The following is a 17,648-nucleotide window of genomic DNA, read 5'->3' on the forward strand; positions in this document are numbered from 1 at the left end:
GCGGACTCCAGGCTGAGCTGCGTGTCCAGAGAACTACTGAAAAGATGTTTGGAAAGTGGGGGGCGGGGGGATCCGGGGTGTTTCTGCGGTCCGCGCCTCTGCTGGGTGGCCTCACCGGGACCCCCCACCTTCCCAAAGCGTCCAGACCTTCGGTGTGAATTCAACTTCTCTCCATTCCCGCCATCTAGTGGTTCTACGGGGTATGGGTTCGGCTTTAGGGAAGATGCTTAAAGACGGGGCGGGGGAGGGGCGGGGTGCTCGGAAAACCCAGCGGAGGGCCGCCGCCGGTCCCCAGTCGCTCGCCCCCCGCCCCCCTCGAGGGCTTTATCCGAGGCGGGATGTGCGGGGATGCGCGGGCATGTGCGGGGGATGTGCGCGATGCGCGGGGATGCGCGCGGGATGCGCGGGGATGCGCAGGATGCGCGGGGATGCGCGGGGGATGCGCGGGGATGCGCGGCGGATGCGCGGGGATGCGCGGGGGATGCGCGGGGATGCTCGGGGATGCGCGGGGATGCGCGGGGATGCGCAGGATGCGCGGGGATGCGCGGGGGATGCTCGGGGATGCGCGGGGATGCGCAGGATGCGCGGGGATGCGCGGGGGATGCTCGGGGATGCGCAGAATGCGCGGGGATGCGCGGGGATGCTCGGGGATGCGCAGAATGCGCGGGGATGCGCGGGGATGCTCGGGGATGCGCAGAATGCGCGGGGATGCGCGGGGGATGCTCGGGGATGCGCAGAATGCGCGGGGATGCGCAGGATGCTCGGGGATGCGCAGGATGCGCGGGGATGCGCGGGGATGCGCGGAGGGAGGGGGGCGCGCGCTCGCGGAGCCTCACGCCCCTTGACGTTGACATTTAGGAGCGGGTTCTAAATCCTTCCTGTCGCCCCGAAGGGCGAGGAGAGGAGTTGTGGCGAGCCCCAGCCTCGGGGGCCCGGGGGCGCGGGGGGCGCGGCTGCCTGACTTTTCCGCAAGTTGGACCAATGACCTCTTAGCTCCCGCAACGTTCACATCTGGTTTGAACAAATAAAAAGCGAAGGAGAAAGACGGGGGCGGGGGGGGGGGGGTGAAGCCCTTAAGAATTCGGGCGCGGGGCCCCGCGGGGCTCGCGGCCAGGAGCGCCCCGAGGAGCAGCGGCCCCTGCGCGCCCCGCTCCGGCCTCCCCCGCGGCCGCCCCCTCCTCCCCTCGCTCGCCTCCCCCGGGTCCCGGGAGGCGGCGGCGAGGCGCGGGGCCCCTTCCTGCGCTCCGGGCGCGGAGCCTCCCTTTGTTCCTCGCGGGCTGCCGAGCTCCCCGGCGGGTCCGCCTGCGCCCACGGCGCGGGGGCGCGGGGGCGCGGGGGCGCGGGGGCGCGGGGTCGCGGCCGGGCCGGCGGGGGGCGCCTTCCCGGACCTGCGCGGGGGCCGCGCGCGCCGCCCCTGGTTTATCGCGTCCCCATCTGCGGCTCGGCCGAGCGGCGCGGCGCGGGGAGCGGGGAGCGGGGGGAGATGCGGGACCACCCACCGGCGGGGGAGCAGCCGGCCGCCCTCCCGCGCCCCCGCGCCGCCCGGCGCCTCCTGCCTCTGCGCTCCCGCGGCTGCCCGCGCCCGCCCCGGCCCCGGCCCCGCCGCGCCTCCGCCTCCTCCGCCGCCGCCGCCGCCGCCGCCTCCTCCGCCGCCGCCGCCGCCCTCCCGGCCGCGCTCCCGGCCGCCCCGCAGCCCCGCAGCCCCGCGCCGGCCCCGGCCCCGGCCCCGGCGGCGGCGCAGTAAGTTGGCAGGCGCCGGGCCCCCCCGCGGCCGCCTCCCCCGCACCTTTTGAACTTGTTGCTGCCGCTCGGCTCGGCTCGCCTGCGCCCGGCTCGCGGAAGGTGAAGAGGAGGAGGGCGGCGCGGAGGGCGGGGTGGGGGCAGGGGGAGCGGCGCTCGGCGGAGCCTGCTCTCCGCGCCCGGGCGCCGCGCACTCGGCGGCTCCGCGGCTGCCGGCCCCGCTCCTCGCGTTCCGGGTGCGCGGCGGCCGCAAAGTCTCCGCAACTCAGCCCCGCCGCGCGCTCGGCCAGGTGGGTGCCGCGAGCCGGGCGCCCTCGGCGCGGACGCAGATGCTGCCGCGGCGGCGGCGGCGGCGGCGGCGACCGGCGGCTCCCGGGCTCTGTCCCCGCCTCGCCGCACCCGAGCCCAACTTGAAGCGCGAGTGAAGGGGCGACCGGGCGGACGCCGTGGGCCGCGCGACGGGCGCCCGTGGACGTGGCGGCGGGGGAAGCCGGCTCGGCGCGCCCCGCGCGGCGCCTCCATCTCCGCGGACGCGGCCCCGGGAGGGAGCCGAGGCGGCGAGCGGACTCCCGGGCGCGCGGCGGTGGGGGGGCGGGGACCGCACCGCGGAGGCGGCGACAACAGGTCGCCCGTCTGGGGCTCCTTTGGCGGGAAGGGCCCCTCGGCGGGGGAGGCGTGCGGGAGCCGAGGGGCCGGGGGCGGGGGGGCCGCTCTAGAGCCCCCGGAGCTGTGCGCCCCGCGCCGGCCCTGCGTCCCCGCTGAGGCGCGCGGCGCCTGCCCCTGCGCCTGCACCTGCAGCTGCACCTGCACCGGGACCTGTACTTGCAGCTGCACCTGCACCGGGACCTGCAGCTGCACCTGCTCCTGCACCTGTACTTGCAGCTGCACCTGCACGAGGACCTGCAGCTGCACCCGCTCCTGCACCTGTACTTGCACCTGCACCTGCACGGGGACCTGCAGCTGCACCTGCTCCTGCACCTGTACTTGCAGCTGCACCTGCACCTGCACGAGGACCTGCAGCTGCACCCGCTCCTGCACCTGTACTTGCACCTGCACCTGCGCCGGGACCCGCAGCTGCACCCGCTCCCGCACCTGTACTTGCAGCTGCACCTGCACGGGGACCCGCAGCTGCTCCCGCTCCCGCTCCCGCACCCGCCAGGCGTGTCGGCGCGCACGTGGGACGCCCGTCTGAAGCCATCGCCGCGGGTCCAGCGCACGTGCGTCGCTGCCTCGGCCCCGGGACCTCGGCCCGGGCCCGGCCCCTGCCCCTGCCCCTGCCCCGCGTGACCCTCGCGCTCGCCCCCGCCGGGGCCGCCTCCGTCGGGGCCATGGCGGCGGGCGTGGCGGCCTGGCTGCCCTTCGCGCGCGCCGCGGCCATCGGCTGGATGCCCGTGGCCTCGGGGCCCATGCCCGCGCCGCCGCGGCAGGAGCGCAAGCGGACTCAGGACGCCCTGATCGTGCTCAACGTGAGCGGGACCCGCTTCCAGACGTGGCAGGACACCCTGGAGCGCTACCCGGACACGCTGCTGGGCAGCTCGGAGCGGGACTTCTTCTACCACCCCGAGAGCCAGCAGTACTTCTTCGACCGCGACCCCGACATCTTCCGGCACATCCTCAACTTCTACCGCACCGGGAAGCTGCACTACCCGCGCCACGAGTGCATCTCGGCCTACGACGAGGAGCTCGCCTTCTTCGGCCTCATCCCCGAGATCATCGGCGACTGCTGCTACGAGGAGTACAAGGACCGGCGGCGCGAGAACGCCGAGCGGCTGCAGGACGACGCGGACACGGACACGGGCGGGGAGAGCGCGCTGCCCAGCATGACCGCGCGCCAGAGGGTGTGGCGCGCCTTCGAGAACCCGCACACCAGCACCATGGCGCTCGTCTTCTACTACGTGACCGGCTTCTTCATCGCCGTGTCGGTCATCGCCAACGTGGTGGAGACCGTGCCGTGCGGCGCCAGCCCGGGCCACGCCAAGGAGCTGCCGTGCGGGGAGCGCTACGCCGTGGCCTTCTTCTGCCTGGACACCGCGTGCGTCATGATCTTCACCGTGGAGTACCTGCTGCGCCTGGCCGCCGCCCCCAGCCGCTACCGCTTCGTGCGCAGCGTCATGAGCATCATCGACGTGGTGGCCATCCTGCCCTACTACATCGGGCTGGTGATGACGGACAACGAGGACGTCAGCGGGGCCTTCGTCACGCTGCGGGTCTTCCGCGTCTTCCGCATCTTCAAGTTCTCCCGCCACTCGCAGGGCCTGCGCATCCTGGGGTACACGCTCAAGAGCTGCGCCTCGGAACTGGGCTTCCTGCTCTTCTCGCTCACCATGGCCATCATCATCTTTGCCACCGTCATGTTCTACGCCGAGAAGGGGTCTTCGGCCAGCAAGTTCACCAGCATCCCCGCGGCCTTCTGGTATACCATCGTCACCATGACGACGCTAGGGTAGGTGCCCTGCGAGGTGGGAAGGGGGGGACGCGATGGGACGCGCGATGGGACGTGATGGGATGCGATGGGACGCTTGATAGGACGTGATGGGATGCGATGGGACGCGTGATAGGACGCGATGGGACGCGATGGGACACGATGGGATGCGATGGGATGCGATGGGACGCGTGATAGGACGTGATGGGATGCGATGGGACGCGATGGGACGCGATGGGACGCGATAGGATGCAATGGGACGCGATGGGACGCGATGGGACGCGATGGGACACGTGATAGGACGTGATGGGATGCGATGGGACATGATAGGACGCAATGGGGTGCGAAGGGACATGATAGGATGCAATGGGACGCGATGGGATGTGATGGGACGCGGGTGCAGGATGCTGCACGCGTAGCTGCCCTGCCGGGACGCTTGGTCCAGGTGATGCAAGGCGGGCGGCAGCTCTTTTCCTCTTTTCTAATCGGTTCGGGAAACCAACATCGAAATGCACGTGAAGGACTCTTCCCGGGTACTCCTCCCCCGCCCCCTGTGACGCACGGGGACGCTACAGCGGTGGAAGTCTGTAGTCTGAACCCGCCGGTACACGTTGCCCATTCGTGCCCCAAAGTGATGACTATGCAGAGAAAGTGTGCAATTCCTGACTGTGGGGAAAGATGATATGATTCGTGTCAATACAGAGAGAGATGATAAGGAAATATAAAAGAAAAAAAAGAAACACAAAATTGGCGTCCAAAGAAAGGTATGCGTGTGCGAGAGGTCTGTTGCGATGCCCAGAAAGTGTCCCGGGATGTCCAAATGACAGGTTCTCGGGTATATTGGAAGGATTATTTTCCTAAAAGTAGACACTTTGGGCATTCATTTCTCCTCTGAGAACCGTGATTCTTATTTTACCACATTAGAATTCCTGACTGTGGGGAAAGATGATATGATTCTTGTCAATACAGAGAGATACGATAAGGAAAACACACACACACACACACACACACACACACGCAAAATTGGCATCCAAAGAAAGGTATGCATGTGCTCGAGGTCTGTTGCGATGCCCAGAAGGTGTCCCAAGGTGTCCAAATGACAGGTTCTCGGGTATATTTGAAGTATTATTTTCCTAAAAGTAGACACTTTGGGCATTCACTTTTCCTCTAAGAACCATGATTCTTATTTTACCACATTATAGAACACAGATAACAGATATCGTGATCCAAGGATCTCGTAATGTGTATGCACCTGTTCATACCCTTTGCCTTTTCAGTGTGGTTGAGGGGTTGTACAGTCTTAGAATAGGAGGGCTGGAACTGATCAACTCTAGAAAAATGCAGTAGAATGAGATTTGCAACCTATTTGAGGCTGTAGGTCCGTAGCTTCAAAACAAGAAGTGAGTGACTCTCACACATTTTTTATTTTAGAAACTACGGATCCCATCAGGCAATGGGCCCGTGACCGTTAAATACACGGAGAAAGTAGAGCAGTATCTGGTGACATTGATGGTCCCCAGGGGCTGATTGTATTACAGAATTTTGAGCCTTCTAATTTCCTCGTAGAATTCTTCTGTGTATGATTTTATTTGGGAGTAATGGTGTTTTGCAACCAAGGGGGCATGTCCCAGATCATGTTTTTAAAAAATAAATATGAAGGTAGAATTAAAGTGTTTTTTTTAGACGGTAGGAAAAAGGAAAAGTATGAAATGATGAAATGATTAGTGTTAATCAAACTACAGAAAAGTGGCAGAATTTTTATATTATAGGATCTAATAAAATAAAATGGTTAGAGCCCTTTACTTTTATGAGTTCTTAGGTAAGCCAGGTAGTGATGTTGGTGCCCTTTCTTCAGCCTAAGCTGCTTTTCTTGCAAAGTTAATCAGTTCAATAAGGGTTTGGTAATGGCTGTAGGAAAAAGTTCTTCCCAAGGCTGTTTTTTAAAGTTTTGTTTCTGGCTAATTTGTCTTCTTTAAATGACAGTGTGGTTAAAGCCAACTTAATTTTATTAGCCATGCGGCGTGGAACAGAAATTCTCATATTGTCATATGGCCAACTAATGGGATATTTTATGTGTGAAGAATTTTTGGCTAATTTAATTACTAAACGATGCTAAACTAAAATACGACACTCATGAGTTTGATTCAGCTTCACGAATTTTTTTTAAGACCTGCTGGTGCTTTAAAAAAAAAAATGAAGTAGTGACAATTTGAATCCTACTGTTTATATGTCCTTTTTATCCTACTGGTAGTTCTGTGACTGATTTTGAGGGCGTAGTGTAGGTGCTCATTTCTTATCAAAGAGAATTTTATATACGTATGTGGTTTTGGCTCTTGTTGTCTTTGTGTCATTTGAAATCTTTGGTAGAACAATTGGAGAGTGCAAATCACTTTCAGGACTTCAAATCAGAAATATATATGAATAAAAAGAGAACTCTGTTTTAAGAGGAAATAAAGAAATATTAAAAGGAAATATATTTTTCAAAAATGTGGTGTCTATGGTAGTGTTTTTCAGGAAGTGTCAGTGAATCATTTTAATGCCTTATACTGTGTATGTGATTGAGTATCGGTATTATTATAATGAAGGTTGATGGGATGCTAACTGCATCTGGCTAGAAGTTCTATTCTAAACATGAGAAGTTATTCTTATTTTAACATTTGTTTCCTGAAATGAAATGACTTTAATTTTTTGAGTTTTATTTTGAAATTGATTTTTGTTTTTGGGAAGAAAAAGAGGAAGTGTTAGCCATTAATTTTTTTTTTTAAATATAAATGAGACACTTATCAGCATCTGCTTTTTGGGAGCGTGGGTAGCTCAGTCAGTCAAGCGGCTGCCCTCAGCTCAGGTCATGATCTCGGGATCCCGGGATCCAGGCCTGCATAGGTCTCCCTGTTCAGCCAGGGGCGGGGGTGGGGGGGTGGGGGGTCTGCTTCTCCCTCTCCCTCTGCCCTTCGCCCCCTGCTCCTGCTCCCTCTCTCACTCTTATCTCTTGCAAATGGGTGAATACAATCTTAAAACAACAGAAAAAAAAATCATCTACTTTTTCAAATGATTTAAGAAACTGAATCATAAGACCCAAGTCAAATCTATGAAATGAATTTAGTTCACACGTTATGTACGTAAGTAGATTAGAAGAATTAAGTACATACACTTGCTCAAAACTTGGAAGCAAAATGGAGTTACTTTTAAGACTCAAGTTTCACTGAAGTAGAAAATTTTAATTTTCTGGAAATTAAGCTAATTAATGATCCTGATGGAATATAGCAGTCGTACTTATAAGACATAGAAATGTTGATGCAATCGGAATGCATTTATTGAAAAACATATCTGAACATTTAAGAAAGTATATGCTTTGTAATCTAAAAAAAAGTTTCTTAGATGTCTTCAGTTCCTCATCAAAATATATTTATAATGTATTTTGTTTTCCTAGAGAAATAGATTTTTTTTTAAAGATCTTGCTTTTTGGGTGTCTTTGGTTGCATTGTGTCTCAACTACTTTCTTTAAGAACAGAAAATACTCAACAAAAGCCATTGCCTGAATTTATCTTTTCACTGTAGTTTTTTTTTTTTTTTTTTTTTTTTTTTTTTTACTTATAAGCCCAGGTGTCAGGCATAAACCATCTGGAAAATATGCAGTAATGTGAGTTAGTATCAAGCTGTGCCTGGTAGATGACCGAGAATTTCCCAATATACTTTCTGAGCCCTTTTTGTAGTTGGCCGATATTTTTAATAGAGCTAATATTCATCAATGAATGATAATAGAAGCGAAAATGGAACCCTAAACAGTGGCTATCAAAAATCTGGCTCATATGAACATTTTCTACATGAGCAGGAAAGAAAAGAGCTTTGGAATTCAGGACTGGCAGATCTTATCTACCTCCCAGGTCCTTTGAAACAATGTTCTGTTGGGTTTGGGTCTGAAGAAATGGGTGGGTCTATCTTAGAACTCACATGTATTCATCTAATAATCATTTTTGTGCCCCAAATCTCAAATATATCACTATACTATAGCTTAACCATGCTTGTTATATAACTAATTATTTAATTTGCCAGTGAAACTGTTGCTTTGAAGAATCATTTTAAGCCTACCCCACCCCTGTTAAAGTCAGAAACAGTAAGAGCACAGTTTTTAAAAAATCAGGAAAGAAGAATATCAGCAAGATTTTTTGGAACCGTGTTTAGATTGAGTAGCCGTATACATCTGTTCTTCGGTTTCATCCTTTCTTTCTCTGCATATTTATTGACCTTCACTCCCCCACTTCCCTCCTTTCCATAATATAAGCTCTGACTGCTGCCTTATTAAACAGCCTTGGGAGGAAAAGAAAATGGAATTCCTCTTTTGTCCTAACGAACGACCTTTGGCAGATAGCAGCATCCAGTTATTTGTCACTCAGGGGGTGGTACTCAAACGGTGCCAAATTTAGGAAATTTCCAAATGTTTATCAATAATCAAAAATGATTTGGCAAAAAATATTTAATAGGGCCCAGCTTCAGTTGACATTGTACCTTGGGTCCGTGACTTGTGAGTTAGAAACGGTCCCAGGGGGCGCATTGAAGAATTTGAGGAGCTTATATACTTAACATCTGCCTTTTGGGTCACGATTATTAACCATTTAAACCTTTGTTTTTTAAAACAGGGATTGTCACATTCCTCATAACGTAAAACTTAAAAACTTGAGAAACATAAGTTCTGTCTTCCACCACTTTAATTTTAAAAGAGTTGCTTTCGTCAAAGTTTTCCCTATGGGAAAGAAAGCTACTATGTGGCAGTTCCATAAAGTTTATGTTTAAAATGCAATTTTATGATTTTTAACTACATAAATTATATTATGATTCCTGAACAAATCTGGGGAAAAAAAAGTTCATTTATAGTGTGCTGTCATCAGAAACAAATACGGCTGAATTACATCAATGCTCTCAGAAAACTTAGTGTGGTCGTATAAGACTCTAAAAAATTAAATATTTTCCTGCTAACCATCACTATTCTGACTCCGTAGCTTTGGGGAACATTGGGAGTATATCTTGTGGAATCGTTTACATAGAAACTTCTGGTTTACCCAGTTATTACTCAAAATGAGTAGAATTACTTTCCCCTGCATCAGCATCTGCACATAAATATTGCTAGCCCGTTCATCAAAAACATCTTTACAAGTTGGGAAGTACCAACTGTATCTTTCCGATGCGGAGCTGTGCTATGGGTCACATCCATTTTTATTTTTGCATATTGTGACATATGTGTGTGTGAGTGTGTGTGTATATATATATTTTGTTGTCGTTGTTGTTGTTGTTAAGGGAGTGCACGATGGGGTGGGGAGGAGCAGAGGGGAGGGAAAGGAAAATCTCAAGCAGACTCTGGACTAGGAGCTGGGCCTCACAATCCTGAGATCATGACCTGAGTGGAAATCAAGAGTCAGATGCTTCACCCATTGAGCCACCCAGGCTCCCTCTCAGAGTCTCTCTCTCTCTCTCTCTCTCTCTCTCTCTCTCTCTCTCTCTAAGCCATATATTTATTTATATATGGTTTTATTTCTTTATTCATGAGAGACCCAGAGAGAGGCAGAGACACAGGAGGAGGGAGAAGCAGGCTCCCTGCGGGGACCCTGATGTGGGACTCGATCCCAGGACCCAGGGTCACGCCCTGAGCCAAAGGCAGACGCTCAACCATTGAGCTACCCAGGGGCCCCTTATGACATATATTTTTATAAAAATCTTTATAGAGCATGTTAATTGTTGGGAGTTGAAAATGAACTTTTTTTTTTAAAGATTTATTTATTTATTTATGATAGACATAGAGAGAGAGAGTGAGAGAGAGAGAGAGAGAGTGGCAGAGACACAGGAGGAGGGAGAAGCATGCTCCCTGCGGGGACCCCGATGCGGGACTCGATCCCGGGACTCCAGGATCACTCCCTGGGCCAAAGACAGGTGCCAAACCGCTGAGCCACCCAGGGATCCCTGAAAATGAACTTTTTAAGGAAGCGTAGAGAAATGTGACAAGTGTTACAGGCAACCAAATTTTAGCTGTCTTTATTTTGTTTTAGTCATCATTTGACTGGAGGTAGTATTTGACATGACATACATATGTATTTTTTGAATGTGTGTATTTACCTAGCATTTTCCTTTTTTTACAAATATTTACTTGGCTGCCAAGAAGCAGTATGTCAGGAAGAGATCATATGTTTTCTGTCAGTACAGCACACTAGGGTAGGGCTATTTTCTAATTTTCACTGGGTCTTGTAAAGATATATATATATATATTTTTTTTCTTTTCAGGATTTCCTTTTAGACTACAGGTTAACTTAGTCTTATTTTATTTGTATAGTTACTTCATTTAATTCTGATGTCATGTATGTCTTATTTATGTAAACCTTCCTCCCAATTATACTTCTCTTTGGCAATGACTTAATGAACCTCAAATTTTGTACTACCTACTTTCTGAATTCCTGGTGGACAGAAACCCAGTTGTTATTTATTTCAAATCCATCATTTTATAGATGCGACACCTTTGGGGGCTTACTGATAGTCACACACTTAAACAGCGGCAGCATTTTTGTTTGTTTCATTTTTTACTCATTTTCTCCCCTAAAGACCTTAAAACATTATCTAGGAATATGTAAGAATAACTCACTGGGGATTACTGTTGATACTACAGGGATAAGGAAAGGAATACATCTTCTCTTTATTTCATTAACATAATGCATTTTCTCCTGGTTCTGCTCTCTGTGACTCACACCCCATTTCTCAGCATCACCGCTACCTCTGCGTGTACTTGCCCGGTGCTGGGGTTTAGCCTGGCGGTGCCCAGCTGACATAATAAAAGCATGTGTTCTTGTTCAGTGAGCTGTTAGACCATTGGGAAGCAGACCATAAGGCGGTAAGTATTTTGCCTGGCCTGATGAAGGAGAAGATAAATCAATTATTTTGCTTGAATTTTTGAAAAAAAAAAAAAAAAAAGAGCTGGCCTCTAAGTTGTAAAAACCATGCAGTTTACCTTTTATTTCATGGAAGGAACAGGAATGGTGAAAAGCATATTCACTGAAAAGGAAATATTATTTATCTTTCAGAGCTATAATAATGATTTTACTCTTTTTTTTCCCCCTAACTCTTCATATGTCCTATACCGTTTTCTGAGCACAATGATATATGTACTATATGTGCTATATAATATATAGATTTATATATAATATATATGTTTATATATAGTCCAATTTATATATATAGGTTATATATAGTATGTATTTGTTCATATATAGTACATATGTTTATATATGCAGTATTTATATATTTATATATACTATATACTTCTATATATTTAAATATATATTATTTATATATTTATATGTTACTTATATGTTTTAGCATAAATAAATATATATTATATATATGCATGTGCCTGTGTGTGTGTGTGGCCATTTCTCTCCTTCTGGCTACAACAGCTGGATTTGACTGTGGGATATGGTCTGGTGTTGAGAAGAAACCCAGGGGTGCGACACCGTCTCTACGTTTCTGTGCGCCTCGACACCGCTCCTCGCTTTAGTAGATCCCGGGGGAGTTTAGCCTTTAGTGTCCTCCTCCGAGAACCAGACTTTGCAGCGGCCTCGTCCATGAAGCCTTCTCAGCCTCCCGTACCTACATCATCTGTAGTTGGGATTTTACTTGCGGGTAGTAAGTGCTATTTTATATATGTACGTTGTGGTTTTCTTTGTTGCCTTCCTAACCAGACAGAAAGGCTTTTGAGGTTTGGGTCTATACCTTTGGAGGCCTTAGTACCTGCTAGTTCAGTGCCTAAATGCGGAGAAATCTGTTAAAGTTTTGCAATCACGTGTGAGGCGAGGACCTGCACACCGTGGCGAGCTCCTTAGGGCAGGGCCACCCCAGCGTCACCGCAACTCCTCTTTCCCTGTGTTCGGTGTCAAGGAAAATTGGAGTTTTATTGTTCGGCTGTTTGGTCTTTGCACTACAGTCTGCCCTTTGCATTTTTCTCTTTGGACACGACGGGGCGGCCTGAGGCTCCTCCACTCTTGCTCTGTGGCTAATTTGCTTCAAAAGTCCGAACTCCCGCTGCCAGCGGCCGTTGCTGTGACCCGGCTGCTTTCTGGCGAAGGCTGGTCGCTGCACACGTGGCAGACGCCTCCGGGGAGCATGTGGAGGTGCCCCCCGGTGTAGGGGACCCGCACGGAGATGCACTGTCCTGTCCTTCAGCCTCCACTGCCCAGGACGCGCGAGCCGGCGCTTTCTTCCCCTCCCAGGCCCACTCATTGCTGCGTCCCGTGGAACTGCTTAAAAACAGTGAAAGTCCATAGGTGACACGCAAAACCCGTGTCGTCTGTCGGAAAGGATTAGCAGGCGGGTGCGCACCGTGTAAGCGGGCGTGTGGGTGCCCGCGGGGCCCGGCGCAGGGCGCGTGGCCTTGGCATTTCCACGTGTCTGTTGTGTGAGGAAGGTCTGAGTTATCAAGCGGCGTGGGGAGGATGGGGGTGAGGGACAGAAGTTAGTGAGGGCGAAGAATGCCGTTGAAGAGTAGGACGACAGTTGAAAGAACGTCAAGGAGAATGAGAAGGTTTTGTTCTGAAAGTGAAAGGTCTTGTCCTTCTTGCTTCTTCCCCTGTCCTCGTTCTCTTCACTTTTAAGAATAACAGTAACCGTGCGTGGGGGAAACCCAGAGTTTTACCAGCAGCACGTGCCTCAGCCGCTGGGCAAACTGTGACCTGTCGAGTTCGTGTCAGTTCACCAGACTCCGTGGATCACTTCCCACCGGACTCCGTGGATCACTTCCCACCAGACTCCGTGGATCACTTCCCACCAGACTCCATGGATCACTTCCCACCGGACTCCGTGGATCATTTCCCACCAGACTCCGTGGATCACTTCCCACCAGACTCCTGTGGATCACTTCCCACTGGCCACTGGCACCGCAGTGACCGTTGTGACCGGCCCCCCCGAGCTTGCGAGCCATGTGCCCTGGCGGTGCAGGCAGAGAGCAGGCCGCGGCCACCTGTCACTCCGACTGGCGGTGGGTGCTGCAGACAGATCGGGGAGGACACTGGCAGGACCTTGCCAATGGAAACACTTAAGCTGTTGGCCAACCGAGGGGATAAAGCGAGTTCTCTCAGTATCCGGATTAAAGCCTTTGATGAAGAGAGAAGAAAAGTGCAAAGACCTCAGGATGCAGGGAGGCTTGGCGACTTCCAGCCGAGGCCACTGTGATTACAGCAAAGACAGGGAGGGGCTCAGTAGCCAACGCTGTCAGAAAGGTAGTGGGGACACTGTAGACCACAGGAATGACTCTGGTTTTATTCGAGACATAATGGGGACACGTTAGAAAATTATGAGCATGCTAAGGATATAGGATATGATTTTTGTATTGAAATGAGCACAAGCTCTGGAACATTTCACTTTTTTTTTTTAAATGGTCATTTTAACATTAATTTATTCACCATGTATAAATCCTCATCTTGTGTTAGATTCACTATACTTAACTTAAAATTCATATCTAATTATTCATGAGATTTTCCAGAAAAAATGGAGTATAAGAATGCACAATTCAAGTATTTCCGACTGACAAAAATAAGACTAGTTCAAATGAGAAAATGAATTCCACATTTTAGCTGAAAAGACAGAAGTGTTTTGCAATAGATATGGAGCTATCTGGGAAATAAGTGGGGATTATTACTTTTTTTAATATAGATTTACAGACCTTACAGTTGTCAATTCTACTGTGTGTGCTCAGGAATATCATATATGCTTTGGATTCTCCTTAAAGAATTTGCATTCCTTTTTTTTTTTTTTCTTCTTTTTCACTTTGCAGTAGGTACATGTATCCCTGTTCAGGTGTTTGGTTGTTTCTGTGAGTTTGAAAGTAAAAAGGGTTAACGTGTTCTGAAGAATGCCAGAGGATATGTATCTTTAAACCCAAATTAAATTGGAGCCATGCATGTAGCAGATGTGTCTATGCAGTGAAAACTTAGAGAGGCCTTGCCTTGGTAAGAATCTCCCTGCTGGAGAGTAAAACAAACGTGAACAGATAATTGGGGAGAAGTTGGGTTTCAAAGAAGAGGAATTGGATTAACAGCATAAAAAAAAATTAAAAAAACAAACAAAACAAACAAGTTTGTGTGTGTCTCCCAGGCTTGTGCAAATAGTTCCTGGCTCTAGGGGAAGTCCACATGGCGCCTCGCTTTGGCATTCTGTTTCCGTTAGAACACCTGTCCCAGGTAATTCTGCATCCTACCCAGTACTTCTCTGGGGAGCTGTGATTTCCGATGGCATAAAGTGGGGTTCTTGAGGATCATCACGAAGGAAAAAGTATTCCCTGGAATTCCCTGCCTTTTGGAAGTGAGGTTGACCGTGGTAATTACATTCTAATAATTACCAGCCTTTCTTTATTTCGAATGGGGATCTGGTTTCTTTTCATCTTGATGCAGAAATTGAAACTACGTAACCCTCTGCCACGTTAATACATTTTAACTTTGGGGGAATAAAGCCAACTTTTTCCAAATTTGCTGCATCAACTGACAGACACTTCCAGTAGCCACAAATTAGTAAGTGAAAATTCAGGAAAGATGATTTCTATGAGGCAGCTGGATGCAATGGGAAGAGGAAGTGTGGATGGTTAGATGTAAGTTACTATGAAGAAATTAAGTTTTTTTTTTAATTGGCATGATTTTTACCTGATCTTTTTGAAATGAGCAGGTAATCTAATGGCAGCAATCCTAACTTACATTGTATTAACTCCATGACTTGTAATTGGATTTTTCCTTTTTTTTTTCAGCCTGAAAAGGTTTACTCTGGTACACCTTGCATTTATATTTTCATAATGTGAAATATTTTGTTCGACTTTGTGTTGGAACTCAAGGCCAATAATATGAAAACGTCAAACCTGGAAATATTTTGCAAGGCTTTGGTTCACTCATTCATGTGAAATTAAGAATGAGCATTGAAAATGATGTTCAGTTGCTTTTCTGACACGCTGTAGTATTTTATCAAATGTTACTTATAACTTTATACAAACAAACATGTACAACCAACAAACTGTTCACATCTCCTCCATTCGTATTATCTAATTTATCACAATATTACTGCAGTTAGAAAAAATCAAGCACCTCAGACATTTAGAAGGAGATACATTAGTGTGAAACAGGATGTACGAATAAATGTCAAGAGGAAATTACCTCCATTTCAGGAAATTCTTAATTATGGAAATTAAATGAATATTATTTCCAGTTCTTCATGGATGACCTTGCCTTTTTTTTAATGTTTGCAATAAAAGGCAAGTGTTTTGAAAAGCGTAATTAACTTACAGTGTAGATACGTTGATCCGTTGTCTTTTTTTTAATACAACATTTGTGCTTTTGGCCTTCAAAATCACATGAATTTGATACAAAATGTCAGAAGATAACATATTCCTGTAAAATAAATAAATATTCCTATAAAAAAGAAAAGAATGTAATTTGCAAAATGGCTATAAACTTTTCTCTATGAAAATAAGGCACTTTTTATTCATGATTGGCATAGTTTTAGAGTAGTAAAAAGTAAAGTGCCTATTGATTTCACAGAGAACTTTATTATTTTCATAGGCAGAGTCCAAATACCTTCATAATCACCTAAACGAAAGGTAAGATTATTTTATTTCAGAATTAAAGGGTGTCGATTTTTCAGTTAAGTAGCATATTTTAGGAACGTGTTCTGAAATATACTATTTGAAGGCAAATTTTGAATAAATGTCACTTTAGACTATTCACGTTACTTTTACTTCCATCTTATTATTCTCCACATCACACAGTGTCCACTTTCTGGATCTGTTATTTTAACTTGTACACTCAGATATACTTAAAAAAAAAACCACAAACACATATACATCAATACAAAATGTATAAATCTGAAAATAAATATTACAGATATTTATTACAGATAAATTACGGATATATTGTAATATATCTGTATGCCTAAGTTGATACACACATACTGTCTCCTATTACTTTTCTGGAAGGACACAAAATGAACTATTGATGATAATTCTTTAAAGAAGCCAGAGAAGAACAATTTTATATTTCATTTTGTACCTTTTTGAATTATTATTATTTGTTCCATTAGCTTACAGAACTTGTGTTAAAAAAGGACTCTCTGGCGATATTTGAAGCCTCTCTCTTCATATTTTTCCTATATAAAAAAATCTTGCCAGATGTTATTTAAAATTAAGTCTCTTCTACAATAACCCTTTTGATGACTTACTCAGAAAGGTCTTAAATATAGAGGGTAATATATTAGAAATGGCCTGGATTTACATACCAGCTCAATGATGTTGGTCACGTTAACTTAAATTCTTTTTACGTAAGACCCCCCATTTGCAGAAATGGGTTAGTGATACCAACCTCATAGGACTTGCATGGAAATTAAATGCAGGTATGAGAAGTTCTGACCTCCTACCGAGGTGCTATATGAGGGATTATTATTACATTATGATTACTATTAAATACATGATAATAATATTAAATATAGTACTTTTTCACATAAAAATGTAGTAAGGGAGCAGGGAGGAGGTTTGGGAGGTGATGAATATGTCTGTGGCCTTGATGGTAGTGATGATTTCATGGGTGCATATTTATCCCCAAACCCATCAAATTGTAGACATAAGTATGTACAGCTTGGAAAGAAGAACGGAAGGAAGAGAGAGGGAAAGAAGGGGAAAAGGTCTCTCTGGGTCACCCAATAGACAATGAGGCAGGAAATGATTTTTGAAAATGAAGAGATACTGATTGAAGACACACCTTAAGTCAAGAGGTATTTCCTATTTAGAAACTGGAATTTTGAGTCATCCTATAAATCTTTTTATTGTTACTGAAAATTCAACACTTCATGAACTTGGGTTACCAAATTATAAAAATTTTATGTCTCTGGCAAACTTGTTTTGGAATTACATGCTTAATCATTCCTTTATTATAATTTTTTTAACTCCACCAATTTTGAGAGAGGATTTGAAACAATTTACTATCAAATAAACCAAAAGATTAAATAAGCAAGTGCCAAGTATTAAAGATGAAGGGAGAAAAGACGATGATGTTAAATAAAGGCATAGTGAACGTAAGGTCAGCTCTGAATTTCCTGGCAGCCAAAGAAAAGAAGGAAAGTGTAGCATATTTCACAGCTCTGTTTATCCAAGAAAGGAAACAGTCTTAATTCCTGAGGAGTTTCTTTTTAGAAGATGTAGAGTCTAAAATAATCTGGTCAGGTTGATCTCATAAGCTGGTTATTTACCCACATAATAAACAGCATCTGCACCAAAGAGCTTCACAAAATATTTAGAACTATTTTTGATTTGGGCTTTTTATGCAAAGTACATAATATTGCAGGAACATGAAGGCATTTTCATAGGGAATACAAATGATGTGATCAAAATATATAACTTCCAGATAATGAGATGCATGTGTAGAGTTTAGCAAATTCCAAGTGACATTTCTCTCCGGGTGGACTGAAGGCCACCAGAATTAGG

The 17,648-nt window shown here is 47.6% G+C and overlaps 1 protein-coding gene across 1 annotated transcript in view; it reads left to right on the forward strand.

Moving 5' to 3' along the window:
* Positions 1-3,068: 3,068 nt before the first annotated feature.
* Positions 3,069-17,648, forward strand: part of KCND2 (potassium voltage-gated channel subfamily D member 2) — a 474,833-nt gene continuing 460,253 nt past the window's right edge. Inside the window, exon 1 of the mRNA XM_072764896.1 lies at positions 3,069-4,183. Within this exon, the coding sequence (XP_072620997.1) occupies positions 3,069-4,183 (1,115 nt within the window). The remainder of the gene's footprint in view (positions 4,184-17,648) is intronic.

The sequence above is a fragment of the Vulpes vulpes genome, chromosome 7 (genome assembly GCF_048418805.1).
Source record: "Vulpes vulpes isolate BD-2025 chromosome 7, VulVul3, whole genome shotgun sequence".
Classification (NCBI taxonomy): Eukaryota; Metazoa; Chordata; class Mammalia; order Carnivora; family Canidae; genus Vulpes; species Vulpes vulpes.